The sequence below is a fragment of the Acanthochromis polyacanthus genome, chromosome 20, assembly GCF_021347895.1.
Source record: "Acanthochromis polyacanthus isolate Apoly-LR-REF ecotype Palm Island chromosome 20, KAUST_Apoly_ChrSc, whole genome shotgun sequence".
NCBI lineage: Eukaryota > Metazoa > Chordata > Actinopteri > Pomacentridae > Acanthochromis > Acanthochromis polyacanthus.
This window is the reverse complement of record NC_067132.1, coordinates 15,362,546-15,384,506: the sequence shown is the minus strand read 5'-3', so window position 1 is coordinate 15,384,506 and position 21,961 is coordinate 15,362,546. Positions and strand designations below refer to the sequence as shown.

The following is a 21,961-nucleotide window of genomic DNA, read 5'->3' as shown; positions in this document are numbered from 1 at the left end:
GAATGAACTCTCATGACAAACCATAAAGCGTACCTGCAGACAGAAGAGAAAAAGAAAATGATAGTGGGGACTTTTGCAGTTAATGGATTTTCCATCTTTTCTATTCTCCGTGGAGCTGTGGACTGGTATCACATTGCACATTCGCTGTACAGGACAAAAGTGCATTTTCATTAAAAAAGACCAAACCATCCAAGGTCGTGGCATAAACATAATTCAGAGCTGACTTTTCTGGGTAAAGAGAGGAACATGAAAATGAGTTTAAAATCAGAAACAGATAGCCTAGTTGTTGCTTCTCCCACCATCAAACCGCCAGAGCTGAATACGAGCCATTACTCTGTTCCACTCAGCTCATCAGAGCACATCCTCTCATCAAATTAATGAACACATTTATTGTTAAACACGTTTTTATAAAACATTCATTCATTCTGTCTAATTAAAAGACCCAACAGGCCTGACATCACTTAAATATGCATACTTATCCCTCACATGGTCTGAATTAAAGATCTACAAGCGTGTGTGCGTGTGTACTGTATGCGTGCATGTGCATGCATGATGGCTAAAGAGAATGAAGCTTCCTAAGCAGGCCTTCTCACTCTGGGCTTAATGGTGGTAATCATGGCGTGACCCAACATTAAGACAGTGTGTGCGTGTGTTTGTGTGTGTCTCACTCTCTCTAATGGTGACGATGATGACATGGTCTCCATTAGACTAGTCAGTGGGCCACAGCAGATCTAGCATATTAATGATGCTGATGATGGCTTCTTTAATTACCTTCGTCTGCTGCTGCTGCATGGCCTGACTCCTTTTCCTCTCATCACACACTCTCCTACGCATGCTGCTGGGTTGTTTATCAGTGGCTGCCATTACTGAAATCCCCTATCTTGCATCTAGCCTGCATGAGCACAGCTACATTACCAGCCTTGACAGAAGTTTCTCGAACACTTCATAGCTAGATGAAGTCCCCCCCATAAATAGTAGCAGATATGCTTTCAATCTATTCAGCAAATGGTATAAAACAGGTCTACAAAAAAGTGCAAAACCCAGTTAATGCATCAGCAGTAGTATAGTATCAAACAGCATCCAGTCTTGGAAATAACTCAGTTTCATTCTTTGTATTCCAAAGATCCTCCATAAACCAAGATTAGCTTATTCTTCAGTGTGAAGTAGTGCAGCAGGATCACTGAAGAAAAGATGCAAATATTGTGCTGCAGCTTCCAAGAGTGTGGTATTTGTTGAAAATCTCAAACAACAGAAAGGTATGAATGCGTTTTGGATTTGTGGGATTCCCATTCGGGATGCTGGCTGATGTTCAGTTGTCCAGGTGGACAGCGGCAACACAAAAGAACAATTTTAGGACTGAATTGTTGTTGTATTGTTTAGTGATGAGCTGATGCAGCAAGAGTTTGAGGGGAAAAAAGACACCACCAAGCTTGTGTTAAATAACAGCAACATAAGGCATGTGCATTGCTTTCCAAAACTGTTTCAGCAAGCTAATGTTTTGAAAAATGAGGGAATATGTAGAGGTGCAAGGCATTTATATATAATTGATTAGTTTCTCCTACATGGTGGATTTGTAGGGAACACACAGACAAAATAAATAAATAAAAATGTGCCAAGGCCAATCTCCTTTCAGAGGCTCTCACTTCAGTGGAACAGCTAAAAACTCAGTAATTATGGGTTATCAGCAAGCCTCATGTTATAACCTTACATGTTCTCTGGGACATGAACATTCATGTGAGACGGGACATTTGTCAGAAAAATTGGTACTGCTGCAAAACGTTGAACTGAAAAAGAGACATACCTTCATCATTTAGAAAAAAAAAAAAAAATCAGTCATCATATCAATTCAAGCTAACTTATTCTTTAGTCCTGAGATTGAGAGTGGCTTTGAATAGAATAATTTGAGGCAACACTTGGAATCTGTGAAGAGCTTTTTAATCAAGCAGAACCTGAAATGAGGGTGAGATAATTAGATGTTAACCTTGAATAATTATCATCATAGCATTCTTGCTTACGTTTATAAATTAGACACTGTTAAATGAGATGTGAATTGCAAAACTTATTTCCACAGTTTGTTGAAAACCTTGACCAAGGTCACAAACACACAGGTACATAAAGTGAGGAGTCCTTCTTGACTGATTAGAATCTGCTTTGGAATGAAAAAAAAAACCAAACAAGGCAAATAAACACTCTGAGCAATTAAATAACAAAAGGTCTTGTAGCACAAAGCTAATACAAAATTATACCTGGAAAACAAAATGAAATGCAACACAGAAGAGAGAAAAACAACCTTTCACTAACCCTGTTTCATAGTTCCTCTCATCCTCTTCCTTTCTGTGTGAAATTAAATTTATCTTGTCGAATGCAACTGCCATGAACCTTTGCATACAGGAACTTTTCATGGTTTGGAATTGAGTTCCTGCATCTGCTTCAGTGCACAGGAATACAGACGTACAACCGGCTTTGATGAAGAAAGATAGTGTGTGGCAGCTAAGAAGGACACAGAAAGTTATAAAGACAACATGAGGAAAAACATGGTTAGTTTGTCTGCTCGACTGTCCGTCCCAGCTCTCAAATGAATTACAGCACTGTAGCTTAATGAGCTGTGCGGGATGGTGATGGGACACACATGCACACACACACACACTGAACAAATACAAAGTCCATTCCATGGTTTAACAGTCAGACAATTGGAGCACCTCTCTTTATTCATCAACTAAACAAATGAGCTTCATTTGTCTGTCCTCATTTCACCATCATCATACCTGTGTGTGTGTGTGTGTGTGTGTGTGTGTGTGTGTGTGTGTGTGTGTGTGTGTGTGTGTGTGTGTGTGTGTGTGTGTGTGTGTGTGTGTAGATGTGAAAATGGTGATCTAGTGCAGGTCATTCTGAGCTAATTAGGCCCAGTTTGAGGCTTCTATCAGGTATAATGAGTGAGATCAATGAACAGCTAAGACCGTTCCAAAGACCAACTCTGTCTAGCATCTCCAAAATTAAAAGTACTACACATTCATGCTTGAAAAGCACACATACACACACATAGCCAAATAAAAACACTTAGGGCCCTTTCACATTGTGCTATTTTGGGCATTCTGGGATGTAATTAATGGAATATAAAGGAAACGTGGTAAAAATCTGTAGTTGAAGATCCTAAATGGTCCTAATTTATTGTGAGACATTGAAACTTTTGGAAACCTGGGGCAAAATTTCGACAGAAATTCAGACCAAGTTGTGACAGACCAAATACCGCTACAAACCAACTGTTCAGAACATGATTGCAAATGAGACGGAATACGGTGGCCCAGGCAACATGTCTTATGTACCATTTTTTTTTAGAAAAGAAAAAATAATATTTGTGACATCGTGTGCTTTTTCTTCTTTAAATTGTAGCCCAGTGATTCATCCCATATACATTACATAATCTGACATGAATGAAAATGATATCATGCATCTGACACAGATTGACGCCATGGTTTTATAGGGCCCATGCTGCACAGTGTGACATGCAATAAACTTACACAACTGCTGTGATTGCATGGTGTAAAGGCGCTTTTCCAGGTGAGGATGTACTTTAGTGCAGCTTTCTGAGAAATGACTACATAACAGCAACATTAGGCAGTTAAATCCCTGTCTACCACTCCTTGAGTGCTGAAGGAAATGAAGCAGAGAGAGAACTGAAAGACTTTTTGCTTTGTCCACCTCCATGTCCAACGACTGCGAATGATCTTGGAGTTTTTGTGATTCAGTATCTTTTTCAAAGATTTTAACCAGGGACCAGACTAATCACTAGGCAGACTCCCCACTGACTCAGAGTGATTAAAATCTACTGTCTAATTGTATTTCTATAGGACGACATCAATAGTTGTAAAGATTCTTGGGCAACTAAAAAAAAACTTTACGGACAAGAAAACATGTTCATGAACTTTAGCTATCTGAAAACTTCTCTGAAAATTCTCATTAAAACTGTTTGAAATCTTTTACTCCAAGCTAAAAGAAGTTGAGGTAAACACACTAATGACTATGATTGTGTGTGTGGTGGAGTGAGAGAGAGGCAGAGGGAAAAGGAGAGAAGGATGATCTGATCAGTCGCAAAAACATGCTGCATGTTTATCATGACTTGTATTTGAACTGGACTCATGCAGAGGGACAGGACTGAGTGAGATGTGCATGTATTTGTGTGTGTGTGTGTGTGTGTGTGTGTGTGTGTGTGTGTGTGTGTGTGTGTGTGTGTGTGTGTGTGTGTGTGTGTGTGTGTGTGTGTGTGTGTGTGTGTGTGTGTGTATGTATCTGTGTGTGTCTGTGTGTGTGTGCAAGCCTTCCCTTCATACTAGGACGGAGACACTAAACAAACCCAGAAAACACTGCTGGAGCCACATATCACACAAATCAAACACTCGCATACATAGAACACACTGTGCATACAGAGACATACACACAGAAAAAGACAGAGCTATCTGAGGTTCAGCTTCTGTGCACCAAGGCAATTTGTAATATAGATTTCCTCTATAGGCCACTGTAGTGTACCATTTACCATTTCAAACCCTTTGATTTTTTTCACCAGCGGATAATTCATCTTCTGCTGGTCAATAACAGAGATTGGGAGCTAATGAAGGAGTCATAGTCACAACGGCCATCACACTGGTGTTTAAACACTGTTTGGAGTCAAATTCAGTGAAAAGCTCATCTGTTGTTGAAATGATGGAGGATAGCAGGAACGCAAAGGGGAAGTGTAAAGGATTGTGTGCAAGTACAGAAGCCGGCAGTGAAGATGTATGAAAAAAGGCAACAGTACACAAATTCACACCCAAACAATAAAAAGCAAAAGGCTGATTGATTGAAGCATTTAAAAACAGTATTGTAAGGACTTCAAAACCTCCTGCTCAGATACTGTGGTACTGTAAGTGCAAATGCAATAAAAGCTGGGTAGGAATTCTGTTTCTGAACTTGTCAGTCCATTAACATCAGTTGACAGTTGTGGTATCTGCTTTACTATCATAATAATTAGACAGTCCTAGTTGTTGTTACAAACCACCTCTAATATCAGCGCCTTGAATTAATACTTTTGGGTAATGCCCTCATTCAATTTTCAATTTCTTGGTGACAGTTGGATGAAAAGATGAATACTGCTTTCATATCTATCTATCTATTAAATATGAGGCTTGAGCCAGCAGCCTGTTAGCTCAGCTTAGCATAAAGTATGGAAACAGAGGGGAAACGGCAATCCTGGCTCTGTCCAAAGGCAACAGCAGAATTTCTTTCACACGGCCCCCAGGAGAGCACAACCAGTCATTTTCACACCAACGTTTTTGTACAGATGAAACCAACGCGATGTACTGTTTTAAGCTGCAGAGGTGTTGGTCAGCGCATTTGACCAGAGACTTGCTGTTTTCTGGATTGCAGTTTTTATATTAAGCTGAGTGAACCACATTCTGTCTCCGGCTTCATATTTACAGAACAGATGTGAGAGCGGAATCTATTTTTTGGTGAAGCTTGCCTCTCGGAATATCAAGCTTATTCTTTAAGACTGAGAAAACTGCTGGACTGTTCTTGCCATGACAATGAGACATTATGATAAGAGTAAGGCTGGCTTCTGTTGAAAATCTAGTCATAATTTTACATGTGACATTTTGCATTTTTGCCTTTTGGTAAATTATATCAATATCAGAACTATATGTAAGTAATATTGTGAAAGACTTTAACAATATAAACAATTAAAACCACAAATGTCAGCAAATGTTGCTTTGAATATAAAGGACAGCCAGATTTGTTTCATTAATTTCTCATTTTTGATCATCTATGCACTAGTAGCTATTACCATGTCTACTTCTTGCAATACTCTGACATGGCAGACAATCTACTACATGTCATGCAATAGTTTTGATCACAGACAACTGAGAAAAGAGGGCCCGTCGCACAGCAAAGGCGGAGATGAAAGGATTTTCAACAATCGCGAAATAGAAGAAGAATTCTTCGTGACTACAGGCCTGGCTACTGACTGACCAATCAGCTGGCCTTAGCTGGTGTCTTACTGGCCCTGGGCAATCACAATTGTCAAACCCTGGTGTTCTAAACAGAAAGAAAGGAGAGCTACGCTATGTGGGTTGCATTATTCACAAGGGCAGAGTGAAAAAAAGGAGGTGAGGAGAAAGCGAGGGAAAGAGAAAGAGGTGAAGAGAGAAAAAGACAGGGAAATGCTTGAGTGAGAAAGAGAAGGTTAGAAAAAACTAGAGTGGGAAAACAGAGAGTGAAAGAAGCAGGCAGAACCTGGAAGACAGAAAGGGAGAAACTTTAAGAATTAAAGGAACAAAATGCAAAATCAAGATCTGAGAGAGCACCACGGTGCAAGGCAGCTTACGACTGAATTCAAAGTTTGTCAAATCTAAATGAACATCACTTCCCCATACTGGCTTTAACCTTAATTATCCATTCTGCCTTTGTACAGCCGCGGCTCAGCTCTGACAACCGCTCTCCCCTGAGATTCTCCCTCCGCTCCCAGCCAGAACATTAGGGAATATCAGGGAATATTACACCCAGGAATTAACGCTCCAAATCACCTTGCTAGGTTTAGGTCTCGCATACACCCCTCCCTCTCTTGGACAAGATAATCCGGGCTCTAGCACCGGATATATGCCACTAATCATCAAAAAGGTAAGGGGGGTGCAGGGAGGGAAGGTAAGGTAAGGGAGACCTTGGAGGGAATCGAAAAAAGGGGGGAGAGGAGAGGAGAGGAGAGGGGATCATGTCTCTTTGCATTCATGTTTATGTAGTACAGTAAACCTGGCTTAAATATCTGACCTGCTGCCAAATAGAAGGAAAAAAAAACCACCAGCTAAAGGATTACAAAATTTCATCTAATATTAGTATATCTTTCTGTATCACAATGAGCAGTCTTCTCACCATGCAGGTGTCAAACATCTCACCTGCCCCAAATCGTTTTAAGCAAACACTTCAAATTATTTGCCAAGGCTGTGTCACTCAGGTCTGGTGTGTATTTATTTACCTGGTCTTGTGCATCCTGTTTCTCTCTCTCAGCCTTGAGCTTCTGATCGACAGCCTGCTGAAGGTTCCTCCTGAGCTCTGTCACCTCCTTCTCTAGCCTCGCAGCCATGGACCTGCACATAAAAACAACACTAAATTAAAGCTAATTCATTTAAAAAAAATACATTTTTGTCAAAGTTTAGAACATCTTAGAATGATGTTTTATATTCAGATCAGTCTTTGTATACAAATTTGCACTCATATCCATTGATTTCCCCTAAAAACAAACTCTAACACAAATGTGTAACTCCACTATTAAGTTCCTTAAAAATCCAGATCTGTTAGTGTTTAACATAAGCCCATGAACGTGTGTGTGTGTTTGTGTTTGTGTGTGTGGCAGCCGAGCTAAGGGAATGTGAAGGGGATCAATATGAAGGGGTCTATTCCTGCCACGCAACTGTGCGTCTGTGCGCATGCGAGTCAGTTAGTGTATACGAGTGTGTGTGTACATGCGTGCGAGTGAGTTTGTGTGTGCTGGCTGCCCTGGCTACAGCGGAATCAATACGACAAATGATTACCATTTCCACAAACCTCCCTCCACAGCCTCGCTCCGGCCGCTCTTGAGCCTCAACACCCCCACCAACCCTCCACACACATATATATAGACACACACAGACCAAAACAATCCACCCCCACTCTTGACCCACACCTCTAAAAGCCATCATAAAAATGAGAAATTACAAGTTTATGAATAGTAAAAGTATTTGGGCCTTTTACAGCCCAAACTTTTGGGACCGTGATCACAAGTTAGCATATTATAGATTTTTCTGTTAAAAAGAGAATGACTATGCAGGAGAGGGCCACAAAGTCAGCATCTGTCTATTAGTTTTTATTGGCATTTGTGTAAAATTGAGTCATCCAAAGATATATTTTTTAAAAAAAAATCTTAATACAGAGTCCCACATTTAGCCATCTAAACCCATTTAACATTTTTTATAAATTAGGTTTATGCTGTACACTTCACTTAATCAACCATTGTGTTAAAACATTCACAAATTGGTCGATTCTCTTTTTTTTTTTCAGTATCCATTAGTCTGAAAAGTATTTCCTGATTAATTATTAAAAATGTATATAACAATTTCCCAGTTCCCAAAGTGATTTTTTCAGATAACATGCTTTGTCCTCCTGACAACCACAAATATAAAGATTAATATTAAAGAAGACACAGAAATCCAGTAAATTTTCAAAATGACAATGAGGCAAATGAATATTTGTTTTAAAAAACAAACAAACACCCAAATCATTAATCAGGATTAGTACTTGAGAATTATTTGAGATTACTAATAAATGCAGTATTACTTTATAACTTTTGCCCTTGTTAAATAGTGGACAGCAGAGAGCTGACAGAAACACAAGAGCAAGAGATGGCCAACACCTCTAAGCCACCGAGTTCATACGTTTTTCCCTTTTTAATAAAAAAACGAATGAGGAAAAATTTTTATTCATCATAAAAATGATATGAAAAAGTAAATCTGGGTAGTTATTAAGGCATAACCAGCAAGAACTTGGCGATTTTAATTAATTTTCTTCTCAAATGATTGGAAGAGGATGTAATGTATAAATCCTAAAATATATAATCCAAATAAATTATGGCCGACTACACACATCCATTGACTGAATGTTTCAGCAGCAACTTTCAAGCGGATACTAATAGAGTAACTCAGGGGTAGTAAAAGCTGAAGCAGAAGTAGGAGAGCCAAAACAAAAAGGAAAGAAAACGCCTGATAGATTGGTCCATGGAGAGAACATATGATAGGATGAACAGAGCGGGAGAGAGAAAGGAAAGAAAGAGAGGAGGCATCCTGTGGAGAAAGGAGGGGATTTCCCACAGCACAGATGGAAGCCATTAGTATGGTGTTGTTGCTTAAAAACCTTTCATGTCTTTGCAGTTATTAGATAATACTGGGTTAACAGTAAACAGCATGATTCTGTAAATGGATGTAATATGCAGACACAGCGATTGTTTTACCATCCAGTACCTAAAATTGGCTTAAATGTAATAAAACGTAATAATTCAGAATGTAACCTATAAAGTCTCCATACTGAGTTTTAAATTGTCGGTTGACGATGAAAATGTTCCATGGCTCGACTTAACCGAGAAACTCCCTGAGACGGAGACCGTTGCAGTGAGGTCATGTCGAAGCCAAAGCCACAACCACAGCTATGCGCGCACAAACAGACACACACAAACACACACTCTACTGGGTGATACATGCTTGCTGATGTCATCACCGCAGCTCTGGTGACACACAGGGGTCAACCAGGGGTCTCAACTATGAACTCTGAACTCCACGACCCAACATCTGCTTAGTCACCATGTCCCATCCATATATATTTAGATATTTCTGTTAGATTAAGTCAGGAACAGACGCAAAATGGAGCAGATATTACTCAGAAATAACAATAAAATGTGTGATAAACCAAAAAGTTAGGCATTTTGCTTTGTAGACTCTCTCAACAATGTGCGCATTTAGAGCTTAGGGCTGTTCTGTTCAACACATGTTCAGTTAAAAAGCCTACTGTATGCCGCACGTAAAAAGTCAAAATGTTTTTGATTACCGGGCTTACACAGGGGACGATGGGGAATGGGATAAGAGAGGAAGCTTCTTTCCCTCTTTCCTTCCCTCCCTTCTTACCTTATTTTCTCCTCTGCTAGCTTTCCTTCATTCAGGCACCCCTCCATCCGCCTCGCCTCCTCTGCACGAGCTGCCAACTCCTCCACTGAGCAGGAGAAAGGGGAGGGGGGGCAGAGAGAGGAGAGACGAAGAAAAAGTGTGAGATGAAGAGCAACAGTTCACTTCAGACGGTCTTAGTTAAGATTCATTAGAGACTCGGCCTTATTCAAACTACTATATGACAGAAAACAATTTTTTTGTAATACGTTATTAATAAATTGTCTTGGATGCTCTTGGAAAGGGGGAGGATTTTTTTTTAAAATTCTTTAAAGAGACAAATATGCAAGATGACAACAGACCTGCACAGTACTTCATATATTCCAGCAGACCAAGGCTAATGTATTGATTCACAAAACCTGCATACACATACATGATTATTATTCCTCATCAAGTTCACCATGAGTGGGAAAGCATGAACCGCGAGTCACCTTCAAAGCCAACGAAGAACTCTGCCACAGGAGAGGCACCGAATGCCTTTCAGAGGAGGAGAAGGGAAGGAATGAACACATTGCACTGCTTACACTCGGATGGAGAAGCAGCCTTTTTGTTAAGAGACAAAAGAAGTGCTCCCGGATTTCGTCAATAGATGGCACTCTTTACCTTGAGCAGGCCACTTGAGCTCATACCCCTGACTGCAGCCCTTCAATCACATTCCCTTTTCAGCCGTCTCCTCCGTCTACATGCAATAAAACCCCATTGTCCTACACTTAGTAGTTTAGCACACTGAGCGGGTGCATAATAAACCACTAGTCAGGTTTCTTGGTTAGGTTTGCTTTGCAGGCCCTTTGCAGTTTGAATTTAAAAATTAGGATTCGCTTCCTTCCACCCCCATTTTTTTTGTTCTGTATGCTGTTTTGTGAGTCAATGTTTCTTCATAGCTCTTAAAACCTTTTCACTAAATTCAGTATTCATTGAATATAACATAAACTGTCAGCCATCGGTGGCCAAGGCTAGTGAATATTGAGAAGGTGTGTGCGCTGAATATGAAGAGGTGTGCAGGTTCCTGTCCTGTGTCTGTGTGTGTGTGTGTGTGTTGAATATTTACAGGACAGACCTTGACTTTGTGTGCATGTGTATTTGAGTGTCTGAAATAGAAATAGAGAAATGTTTAGTGTATTTCTATAATGCTTTAAAGGCCATAAACCATGCTGAGATAGTGGCTGTATGACAGATTGAACAGATGGCAGCTAAAACCAATACTATAAAGGAAACAATACAGAAAACATTTAAATTGAATAAAACTGATTAATTTGTAGCTTATAGCTCTATAGCGTTGAAAATGTTTAAACTGAAGCTGTAGGAAAATTGAAGCTGCAGCTGGAATCGCTAAATATTTAACGGATGCACAAACACTTGTATTTGTGTGTGTATGCATGTGCCCTGCATGGGCTATTTTACCGAACCTCAAGGTGAAAGTTTGCTATGAATCTCAATAATCAATAAAGCAGAGATGTGAAAACTTGAGATGGGGATCAAATTCGTATTCAAGGCATTAGTTTTCAGGTGACCTCAGTGACACCTCCCACCAGGGGAGGCCACAGAGAGAGCAATTAGCTGCACAGACTGACCGTTTACACAAACTCTCCTATTTGCACCCAAACATGCATTAGTGAAAGGTGCACCCACAGCGGACACACACACAGGAAAACTAAGTGAAAAACAGACAGCTTACTTTAGTACTTAAAACTTTTTAGCAATATAAAATCAGATGACTGCAAAGCACATTGCAGCACACACATACACCAAGTGCTTACTTTAGACAAATAGATAAGATGTGGGGTATGTTTAGCTTAGTGGGGGATTGATGACCAAATACTGACAACATTTTCCACATAAATCGAGGCTCTGCAGAGGATTGTGGATTTCTTGACACATCTCAGTAAAAGAAGAGTCCATATTCTCAGGTCTGAGGTCTTTTACAACCTGTTTTAGTGGCTTCATGAGTTAAGTTATGACAATAGTCCACAAGATCTAAGATCTCTGGCTTCTCCCTTACTTGACCCTTTTATTCTGGCTTCACAACATATGCTGTGACATTAGTCCATAATCTAACTCTCTCTCGATCTCTCCCTCTCAACGCCTTCGTAGGAGCTTCAAAGCCCATCATACAGCATCAGCCTATAATCACAGATCTGCGGTCAGATTACCCTGCTCTCACAGCTAACCTTTAACATGAGAAGGATGAAAACCTTGCTAACCCTGAATCAGTGGTTGGGGCTAGGCTGGGCCCTGCCTGGCCCTCATAAAAGCTTCATAAGGCTTCATGGGAGCTTCCTTTGGCTTTGTTGGGGGATTCATAGCTGGCTAAGGTGCTCCCGAGAGACGTCCCAAAGCCTCCCAAGACTCTTTCTCTCTCTTTCTGAAGTTTCATGAGCTTGCAACACTGCTTTTGGGTATAAGCCAAAAGGTGCAGGCACACAGCCGCACACCGTCATGCACACAAATACACCACAAGAAGAAGAAAAAAAACCTCATATGCACACAACAGTGAATGCTCACAAAGACAAAGACTAACACACACATAGACTTTAAAACTTACACACACATACACCCCAACACACTCCCCTCTTGCTCTCTCCTCTCCGCTTTATTTACAATCCTCTGGCAGCGGTACAAGGGCCCGGGGCTATAACACACGGCACCTAATGCTCAAACTGCCAGGTAATCTCATGTCTGACATCCCCCTTTGATAGAAACTGATCAATAGACTCTTGTAAAGGAGTCATTTTCTCTGATGTTTCTACCAACCACTTCTCTCTATCCCTAACTCTCTCCCCTTTTCTCTCTCCCTTTCCCCCCTTCTCTTTTATTAGCCATACATTTATAATTCATATTTCAGCGGGGCTGAGTTTGCTCTGAGACAAAGGGGGGAGGGGGGGGCGGCTTCTTTGTGTAATAAAGAACAATAGTGGTGAAATGATGGGGAGAAATGCCAGTGTTTGCTGCTGGTTCCGGTGAACAACAGTTTTGGGGATCGATAGAGTGTGAAATGGGATTATAGCTAGTAATAGAGGTGAATTGGAGGAGAGAGGCCTGTGCACGTGTGTGTCCAGGGATCCAGATTGGATAGCAGCACACACACATATACACGTACTCGCACAAACACACGCGCACACACACACACACATATGTGCACAAAATAATGATTTCATCATCTTTAGGCAGATGCACATCAGCAGCACAGAGGGGTGGTAATATCACATTTCTGTTTTCGTGGAAGTGTGGAAACAAGGATATAGTGTTTTTGTTTATGCGGTTATTTCATTTGTTGTCACACAGCATCACATTTATTTTGCATTATAGCCCACCTTACAGCACATTTTATTTAAGACGTAAGATGACACTATCAGTCGCATTTGAATATCCATCCCTGCTTGAATTTCACAGGCACATGCTATAAAGACAGCCTTTTAGATTTCACCACACAGGATTTTTGCCTGAACAGATTATGACCACAGCCTTTCTTCATCTGCACCTTTATATTTGTTTTCTGTAATCATCTATATGTGCTGCAATAAGAACAGCAGCATTCTGCATGTAAGGCACTCTCTCCAGCACACTTCAAGAGCCATATATGACAGAGTGACAGCAAACTTGACACATACAGTCATACGCCAAGTTTAAGGACTTTTTTCTATCCTTTTTAATCACTCCCTTCTTTCCAGTCTCTTCATCCTATCCTGACACAGTCTGATTGAATCCAGCTGCTTTCAGACACTTCAATCTCATCCATGTGACACTTCCCTGGTTCCCAACTCATTCTTTTTATCTGGCCACAGAGACCTTTCAGTATAATAGCCATCACATTCCAACTACATTTGTGTACACACCCTGCAAACTGCAGAATTCACACAGCTAAACAGGGTTACAGATGAAACGAAAATTGATATAGTCCACAAAAATGCCAGTTTCTATCCGTAATTGTCCAAATAGGAGCAGCAAAATTATTTTGGACAGACACGATTATTGGTTTTTTAAGCTGATATTGGCTGGTGCTGTGTTAATATTTCATTGCATTTTTATTAGCTGAATAATCATGTAGTTGTACAGAATGATATACTCACAAATGACTGGATATACAACATACAACAATACACCAGGTTAATAAGGTACATAAAGCAATGAAAAAGTAATGAAAAAAAGTGTTTATGACGTAAATTTCCTGGTGGGAAGAGTCTCCACTAGCAAGCTTTCTTTCCCTCATTATTTTATACATCTTTGTTTGTGTGTCTATACTTTCTATCCATCTGCATTCTAACATGTTCATTTTCACAACCCACTCCATCCGGATCTACCGTTATCAAGCCACAAACAGAATTATCACCACTCAATGCGAAGTCTTCACAATACAGAAAGAACCTCGATGTTAATAAAAAGGCCCTTTGTTCATGACAGTAATTTCTCAAGCTGACTCCTCACCCAGTTTATTCAGACCACTGCTATATCCAGGTAAACAATGTCCCCTTTGTTACAATAATGCATCTTTATTCTTCTTAAGTCATTACAATGAGGCCCTACATTGCTGGATTGTATTTGCTGAAGGTAAAAGCTGAATAATATGTGGTTTTGTGTGGAGAGTAGAGTTGAGGGAATGCGTTTTGATCACAGACAAAGGCCAAGCTACACAGCGTTGTCCTTCTGTCTCTATCTTGTTAATGAGCAGTGTTCACCGAGCAAGCCAGCCACTGTCTGCCACAGAGAGAGACCTCAGATTCATCTCTCTGCGGACAATAGGTGATTGTGTGCGTGTGTGTGTGTGTGTGTGTTTGTACCTTGGAGAGCCAGTGTGTATGTGCTAATTAAAGCAGTGGGAGTTGGGAGAAATGGCTGTGAGCGTGCGTATGTGAGGTGTTTGCCTGGCGTGACCGTAGATGTGTACGTTAATTCTTAATGAGACATTTCTGTGCCCAGAGAGACCCAGCCATCACCATTCCTGCACTGACACACTACTACAAAGGCCACCGTCAGACACGCACACACACACACATAAACCAGATCATTACCATACAGCTAAAGCAGTGCGCCATTAAATCAAACCTCTATCTGTGTGTGTGCGTATGCGTGTGTGTCTGAGCTAACACTGCGAGGAGAGACAACTAGCAACCAAATCACCACAATGCTGGCTAATTCAAGCTAAGTGATTGAGCTTACAGCAGTATGGCTGTTCAGCCCGATCTCACGAGGATTCGTGAAACTGTCACGTAAGTTTTAGTTTCGGTTTCGTGCGCACCAACACGATTTCGTCATGTTTTTCGTGCCGCTCACCACGAAATGCGCACCAATGTATTTTAAACGGCGGACTTTTCGTGCCACCCAGAACGTATTTCAAACGAATGTGTGTATTATATTTTTAATGTAAAACCATGGCGAATCCAACGCTATATTTTGCATGACATCGTCCCTAACCATAACCCTAACCATAACCATAACCCGGTGGTACACTTACCTTTTTTTTTTTTTTTTTTTTTTTTTTTTTTTTTCCCCAATTTGCATAGGAATTTCAAGAATGTCCGGCGGCCGGCGGCCGCAAACGCGATCACACAAGCAGTATACGCCGATGGACAGCTTAGATCGTCATGAATCCGCTGGTATAAACCACTTTCAGCTGTGATTACCACAGCGGGTTTCGTTGTGAGCAACACGAAAAACATTTCGTGGTGAGCGGCACGAAAAACATGACGAAATCGTGTTGGTGCGCACGAAAAAGAAACAAAAAATTTACGTAACAGTTTCACGAATCCCCGTGAGACCGTGTTGGGCTGTTAGAGGGAGAAAAAGGCAGGGGACAGTGCATACTGTAGCTCCTGTAGCAGGCGATGAGCTTCTGATGGGCTATGTTAACTAAAAGTTCAGCAGCAGGGAAATATTCAGAGAAATAACAACAAAAGTAGGTTGATGTGAGGCTCAAACATTAAACCAAAGAAAAAATTGCTACTCTTCATAAAAAAAGCTGCACAAGTTGACTTGTGAAATCCAGGTTAATTTATATATTACATATGTATATGTTATGCATGTCAGTTGACTGTAAAGACATTAGCTGATGGCTATATGAACAAACAAATGGATGACATTAACAACTTGTGTGAGTTCATGCACTGATGGCTACCTGCCACTTGGTGCTTGTTACGTAGCTCCTTCAGCTCCTGCATCAGCTGTCTGGTGGAGAAACTCAGGCTCTGGTTCTCTCTGATGGCTCTCCTCATCTTCTCCTCCTCCTTCTGCAACTCCTCCTGAAGTCTCTGCACCTCTCCCTTGTGCACATCCACCTCCCTACTCATTCTTGCAGAGTCTCGTGTGGCCTCCTTCAGCTCCTCTGCCTGCCTGCGGACAGTCACCTGTACCTGCAGCACAAGTAAGGGCCAAGAGGAGCACTAAATAAGTGACACATGCATGTGTGGCGTTTATGGCCTTGTTCAGATCAAGTATCTTATGAGACTGTGTTAAGAATGCACTTCACATTTGGCATCAACAGGACTCTAAAATATGTCTTCAGCAATGACTTATTATTTGATTTTGCTTTGCCACTTGCATTTGCTTTTATCCACAGGAAACCTTGAATAAAACTTTCAGCTAAAAAGAAAATAAATAAAAATATATATTTGCCTTGTACTTACAGCCCGAAAACAGAGAATGCGATGGACATGAAAGTGGACATTTAGTATAGGCAACTGCTTGGCATGTATATAGTACATCACTTTTGTGTTAAGTGTTTTGAAAGGCTTGCTGAATTTAGTTCATACATCACATACTGTGAAGTGTGTAAACAAATGTGATGCTGCTTGAACTCCTGACGTGTATTAAGAACTGTCTCTTTGCGTTCAGCTCACCCCAGATGCTTTATATGGGTAATTCAAGGCTTCAGTGCAAAAAAAAAAAAAAACATCATTAAAACATCCCTCAAAAATCTCTTACTCTCAATAGTTGTGAACTCAGCGTATGACTAAGCATTTGTGTAAAGCATTACAACCTTGTATAATTATTTATATATGCATAATAATAATCATTAATAATGTGTACATGCATAATGCATGTGATAAATGTAGATGTAGCCTTCAATATGTGTGTCTCTACTTGACATGGCCTCATTATATGTTATTCCACAGGGAAGATGACTGAATGAATGGACAATGCCTGACAGCAAAAGAGTACACCACAGTTACCTACAGGAGTGTGTCTGTGAGGCTAAATGTATGTGTGCATGCATATGATCTTGGTAAGCGCAACATGTGTTTCACTAGCATGTGCCACAGGACGAACAAATTAATGTGCAAAATCAAATGTTACAACTTCCACCTGCGCATACAAAGCTCCCCGCACACACACATCCACACACAACACACACAAATGATGTGTCCAAGACTGCCAGTGATGTTGGCACTCTGCCAGGCTACAGTCACCACTTTGAGTAATTTGAATATTTAGTGTCCCATTGAGCTCTTAATTGGAGTCAATTTCACCAGCCTTGGCACCGTTTGGTGCTTTAATTAATGGCAAGGCAATTTGTTTCTGCCAGGCAATCACAGGACAATCACATGAGTGGTGGGTGTGTGGTGCCCCCGGAGGTGGTTGGAGTACTTCTGTTTGGAAACTTGAACTGAAACTCCTCCTTATGTCCTTAGCCGAGATGCATGCACAGGCAACATTTAAGGACAATGTAAGAGGCGTCTGAATTCAGAAGTAGAGGGGACACAGGTCAAATTAATATGGCTCTCTTTAAATTAGAGGACAGGTCAGCAGATATGCGTTACTTTAATACCTTTTGGGTGTCCGCCAACTCACGCTCGAAGCATGTCACTTCTTTTTTCAAATGTGCCACTTCGTCTTCGAGCTCGCTGCGGTTGCACAGGTGCTTGTGGTGAGAAGCAGCAAGCGTTTGCTTCAGACCTACGTTTTCCTGAGTTCTATAGAGAGAAAAGAGTGACTGCCTGATCATACTGTTGTGTAAAGAACACATTGTCCCAGTTAACAAAATGTATATTTTAAACAGACAAGAGATTATCTGAACTAAAAGAAACTAATTCAATACACTACGTTACATTTTCTTCATAAGATACTATGTCCTATTGTGCGCCATTTGGTAAGTAAACGGTTAACAGAATGAAAAGACTTGGGGGTGGAGGCAGAGGAGAAGGGCATGAGAGCAAAGACAAGGACAGAAACCAGGATCAGCAGAGGAGAATGAGAGTTTTATAGACTCTGTTATTACTGTCTCTCCAGCTCTGACTTCATCTGAAGAATAGCCTTTTCACACTCCGCAAGGCGTTCAACCTGCTCAGTGCAGCGCTGAAACACACACACACACACACACGCACGCAGAGACACACACATGCAAAGAATGTGGGCGCTAGAATGTAGAAATTTTTCATGTAATAAATTTTGCTTCAATGTAGCAATTTTTTTGTCAGTGTAAATCTAAAACTAACTTTAACTCTACCGTTATAATGGAAACAATTAAAATTTCTAAGTTGTTATCACTGAAAACGACTGTAAATACTGTAATTGTAACAAACACATTTCATTGTTTTTGCGATGTAACATGTAGAATGTGCAGTCCTTAATGTTGAACAACAGCACTATCCAGCCTTACCTTCTGTAGCTGCTGTCTGAGTCTTGACAGGCTGAGATACTCCTCGTCAGAATGAGAATGGCTTTGCTGATAGAGCCGTAGGTCACGCTCCACCGTCAGTTTCTATGAGTAGAGAGAGAGCAAGTGAAATATGTAGAGAAAACAAATAAAAATTATTGGCATTTTAAAGATGTAATGTGTAAAAGTTGCTTGTTTTAGTTTGATTTTAATCGGGTATACTCTGATAATGTTACCACCAAAATACAAACAGCCACTCTAAAACGGAAACAAAGCAAAATCACAAAAGAGTGCATTTGTAATGAATTGCATTTCAACAGATTAGGTGCATTTTCTTTCACTAATAAATGACAATGACATTGATGTGCCATTAAGGAATCGCATTATTATGTGTTACACTCATTTGTGTATTGATTTGCACATGTGGCCTTGGTGTTCCCGGCACAGCTGACAAACGTCAACACAGGAAGCTCAAGACTAACAAGTCAATCTGGTTTGGGAAAACTACAATAAGCAATTGTACATAAAAACCTTAGTAGTGATCTCTTAATGGCAAAAAGTTACCTCTTTGCACAAAAAAAGCAAAATGTACCTTATTGTTTTCTTTCACCGAGAACATTGCCGTGTAAAGAAAAAAAAACTGCTTAATTTATCACTATCCACAATCTTAGTCTATTAGCTGTTCCCTTTATATAGGCAAATTATGCAACTAATTTAAAAAAAAATTGACATCTTTGTAGAAAAGAAGAGAATTTTACTTGTCTTCTACTATTAATCTTAATGATATAGTGAAATATTCCCTAGTCAGAATACAAATGGACCAGAATGGAGATAGAATTAAGATACTGAGATGCTATATTCACACTATGGAAGTTACCGTTTCTCCTATTTACCCTCAAATGTGAAATATTATAACTTGTATGCTGGTTTTATATTCACGTTGTAACTCTGATAAGTATTTTACATTCTTTACAGTTTAGATTTTCTTGTAAACAGGGAGCGAAGGCAATAGTGATTTTAGGGTTAGCTGAGCCCAACAGTGACATGGGGCAGCAAATTAGCAGGACGTGAAGCACCATAGGAACTCCTAACCTCTTGATAGGCGCCTCACAATCAAAGTCATTAGCCAGTGTAATAAAGGGCCTGAGATACAGCCATTCTTCAACAGCCTAACTCTTTTATAACCAACAGATTAAAGTTGATTGGATTAAAATGACATTCTGCCCGTCTGACCTTGGCGGCAGCAGTTAAGTTCATCCAAATTAAATTTCTCCGTAATAAAGATGATTCATTTGTTGCCTGACGTAGTAAATATAAAACAGAAAGAAAAAGAAGAAAAGATTAAGTGACACACGTCAGTGCACACATGCACAAATGCACACTTGTGCACACACATATACATGCATACGATGATATGAGTACGCCCATGCATGTACTCACACAGCGCTCCTGGAGCTGGTAAGCACCTGGGTGCACACGCAAGACCACAGAGACACCCTTTAGAGTTAATGTGAAATTTAAAACATGTCATTCAAATCCTTATGCCGAGGCCTCCAGTAATATCCCCTGAAAAGTGTAACCTTTAAAAAAAATACATTGCAAGACTATGAAGATTGTAACGTTAATGGCTGCTCATTTTGAAATGACAGACTTCCCAAATCGCTGCTGAATTAGCCATGTCACCATCTGATTGTCTTTACACTCATCCTACTGCTCATGTGCACTACCTCTGTTAACATACTTTTATCTTTTAAGTATTTTTTAAAATTTTACTTGTATATAGTGTGCCTATTTCTACTTTTTAACCTATAGCTGGGAGTCACCAATCATAATTTCGCTGTGTGGAAGCACAATGACAAAGATTCTATATTCTACGCAGCCTCACTGACTGTAGCATGCAAATATTACAAGGAACGCAGTCTTTTCAGGTGTTCTATTTCTGTTCCATAAGTAACAATAAAAAAAATGTGTAACAAAAGCGTTCCACAAAATGTTTTTAAAAATGTTGGAATTGTTCATTAGTGATGCAAACAAATCGGGGTCTCCAAAAAGATGAGGGATGCAGGATTAAGTACGTACCATATGTGCATGTGTGTTTGTGTATCTTTGTCATTTCTGTGTTTATAAATGGTGATGTAATGCGTACATGTTTGTCCCAACCTGCTGTTTAAATGTGTCCACCTGCTCCTGGAGGGATCCCATCAGGCTTTTAAAATGGTCGGCGTTTTGCTGACTCTCCCTCAGTAGGTTCTGATTGGCCTGTAGCTCATCCGCTAATTGGTCAAGAGCCTCCTGTGAGCTCTCCCACTGGCCAACCTTCTCCTGGTAGCGCCGCTCTAGCTCAGCCAACTCTTCCTTTATTGAATGAGCTGCTGATTGTGAATCTTTTAGCTATCAATTAAACATAGTAAAGAAGAAAGATTTTAAACTGTAGCTTGACTGGAGAACAAAGACATGTGACACAAGACTTGTAGAAAAAGTTTTGCTCTAATGGACTCCATTTTGATCCACCTGTTGCTGTGAATATCGTAGCTCCTCTTCCAGTAGTTCCACCTGCCCTTGCACCCTTTGCACCTTCTCTATTGCCACTGTGTACTTCTGTTTAAAAATCGCCACTGTTTCTTTCTGCCCTTGGTTTTGCAAATTGGTCTCTTTCAGCTTGCCCTTCGCTCCTTTCAGCTGGTGGTGAAGAAATTCCATGTCAGCCTCCTGCTTCATTAGTTTCTCTTTAAATGTCTCGACCTGAAAGCAAACACAGTCAAATGAAACACAAATGTTGTTGATAAAAAAACCTTTCGTCTTCATTTAAGTGGAAAAGCTGTGACCTAAAATGTGTTAGAGACTCGAACACTGCTAAATTTTAAAGAATATCATTGGGATTTGAGAAAATTTACTAAACGGCTGCCAAGTGTGATAATGTGAAGTTGTTGCAAATAATGAGGAGCCAACATGAGGAGTAGGAAGCCATCATGTATGCATAACTGAAAAAGAATAAATTATCTTACAAGTATACACTTAAATGCTGAAACTATCACAGCAACAACCATCCTCATTATCATCAAAGTGCTAGTTTAGTACGCTAGTTTGCCTAACATGGTTGTAGCATGCTGCACTGCTCTACAGTAACCTCTGTCGTAATGAAAGAGGAACCCAGGAAGTGAAACCAAGCTTAATCCCAACGTTACACGAAGAATCCTACCGCAGCTCACCTTTCAAGGGGAGAGGTTGGGAAAGTTAAACCCGCTCTAACACTCATCTCGAGTTCATCCACGTTAATCCCGCTATAATCTGGATCAGAACATGAGGGTTTACAACTAATGACAGCCAACTAGTTAGATTTCAGTGGTTCACTACAGCTTGGTTTAACCAGGGATTAACTGGGCCCATCTAGGACTAACACTGGATAGAAGGTAGCATGACTGGGTAGAGAAGTTGCTCATGAAAAGACAGAAAGAGACACAAACCAGAGGAGAGGAGAGGAGTCATCAGCTGTGATTCTCTATTTTCGAGTCAGAAGCTGAACAGCTCGTGTAGGTGTACGTGTGTGTGTGTGTGTGTGTGTGTGTGTGTGTGTGTGTGTGTGTGTGTGTGTGTGTGTGTGTGTGTGTGTGTGTGTGTGTGTGTGTGTGTGTGTGTGTGTGTGTACTGTTTTAAACCATTGACT

The 21,961-nt window shown here is 40.4% G+C and overlaps 1 protein-coding gene across 1 annotated transcript in view; it reads right to left on the bottom strand.

Annotated features, from left to right (window-relative positions):
- LOC110950874 (trichohyalin-like) overlaps nucleotides 1-21,961 on the bottom strand; it is a 96,348-nt gene that overhangs the window by 15,522 nt on the left and 58,865 nt on the right. Inside the window, exons 12-19 of the mRNA XM_051940456.1 lie at nucleotides 20,809-21,039; nucleotides 20,458-20,688; nucleotides 18,301-18,402; nucleotides 17,920-17,996; nucleotides 17,470-17,614; nucleotides 15,820-16,054; nucleotides 9,675-9,759; nucleotides 7,001-7,112 (exon numbers count right to left, since the gene is read on the bottom strand). Of these exons, the coding sequence (XP_051796416.1) occupies nucleotides 7,001-7,112; nucleotides 9,675-9,759; nucleotides 15,820-16,054; nucleotides 17,470-17,614; nucleotides 17,920-17,996; nucleotides 18,301-18,402; nucleotides 20,458-20,688; nucleotides 20,809-21,039 (1,218 nt within the window). The remainder of the gene's footprint in view (nucleotides 1-7,000; nucleotides 7,113-9,674; nucleotides 9,760-15,819; nucleotides 16,055-17,469; nucleotides 17,615-17,919; nucleotides 17,997-18,300; nucleotides 18,403-20,457; nucleotides 20,689-20,808; nucleotides 21,040-21,961) is intronic.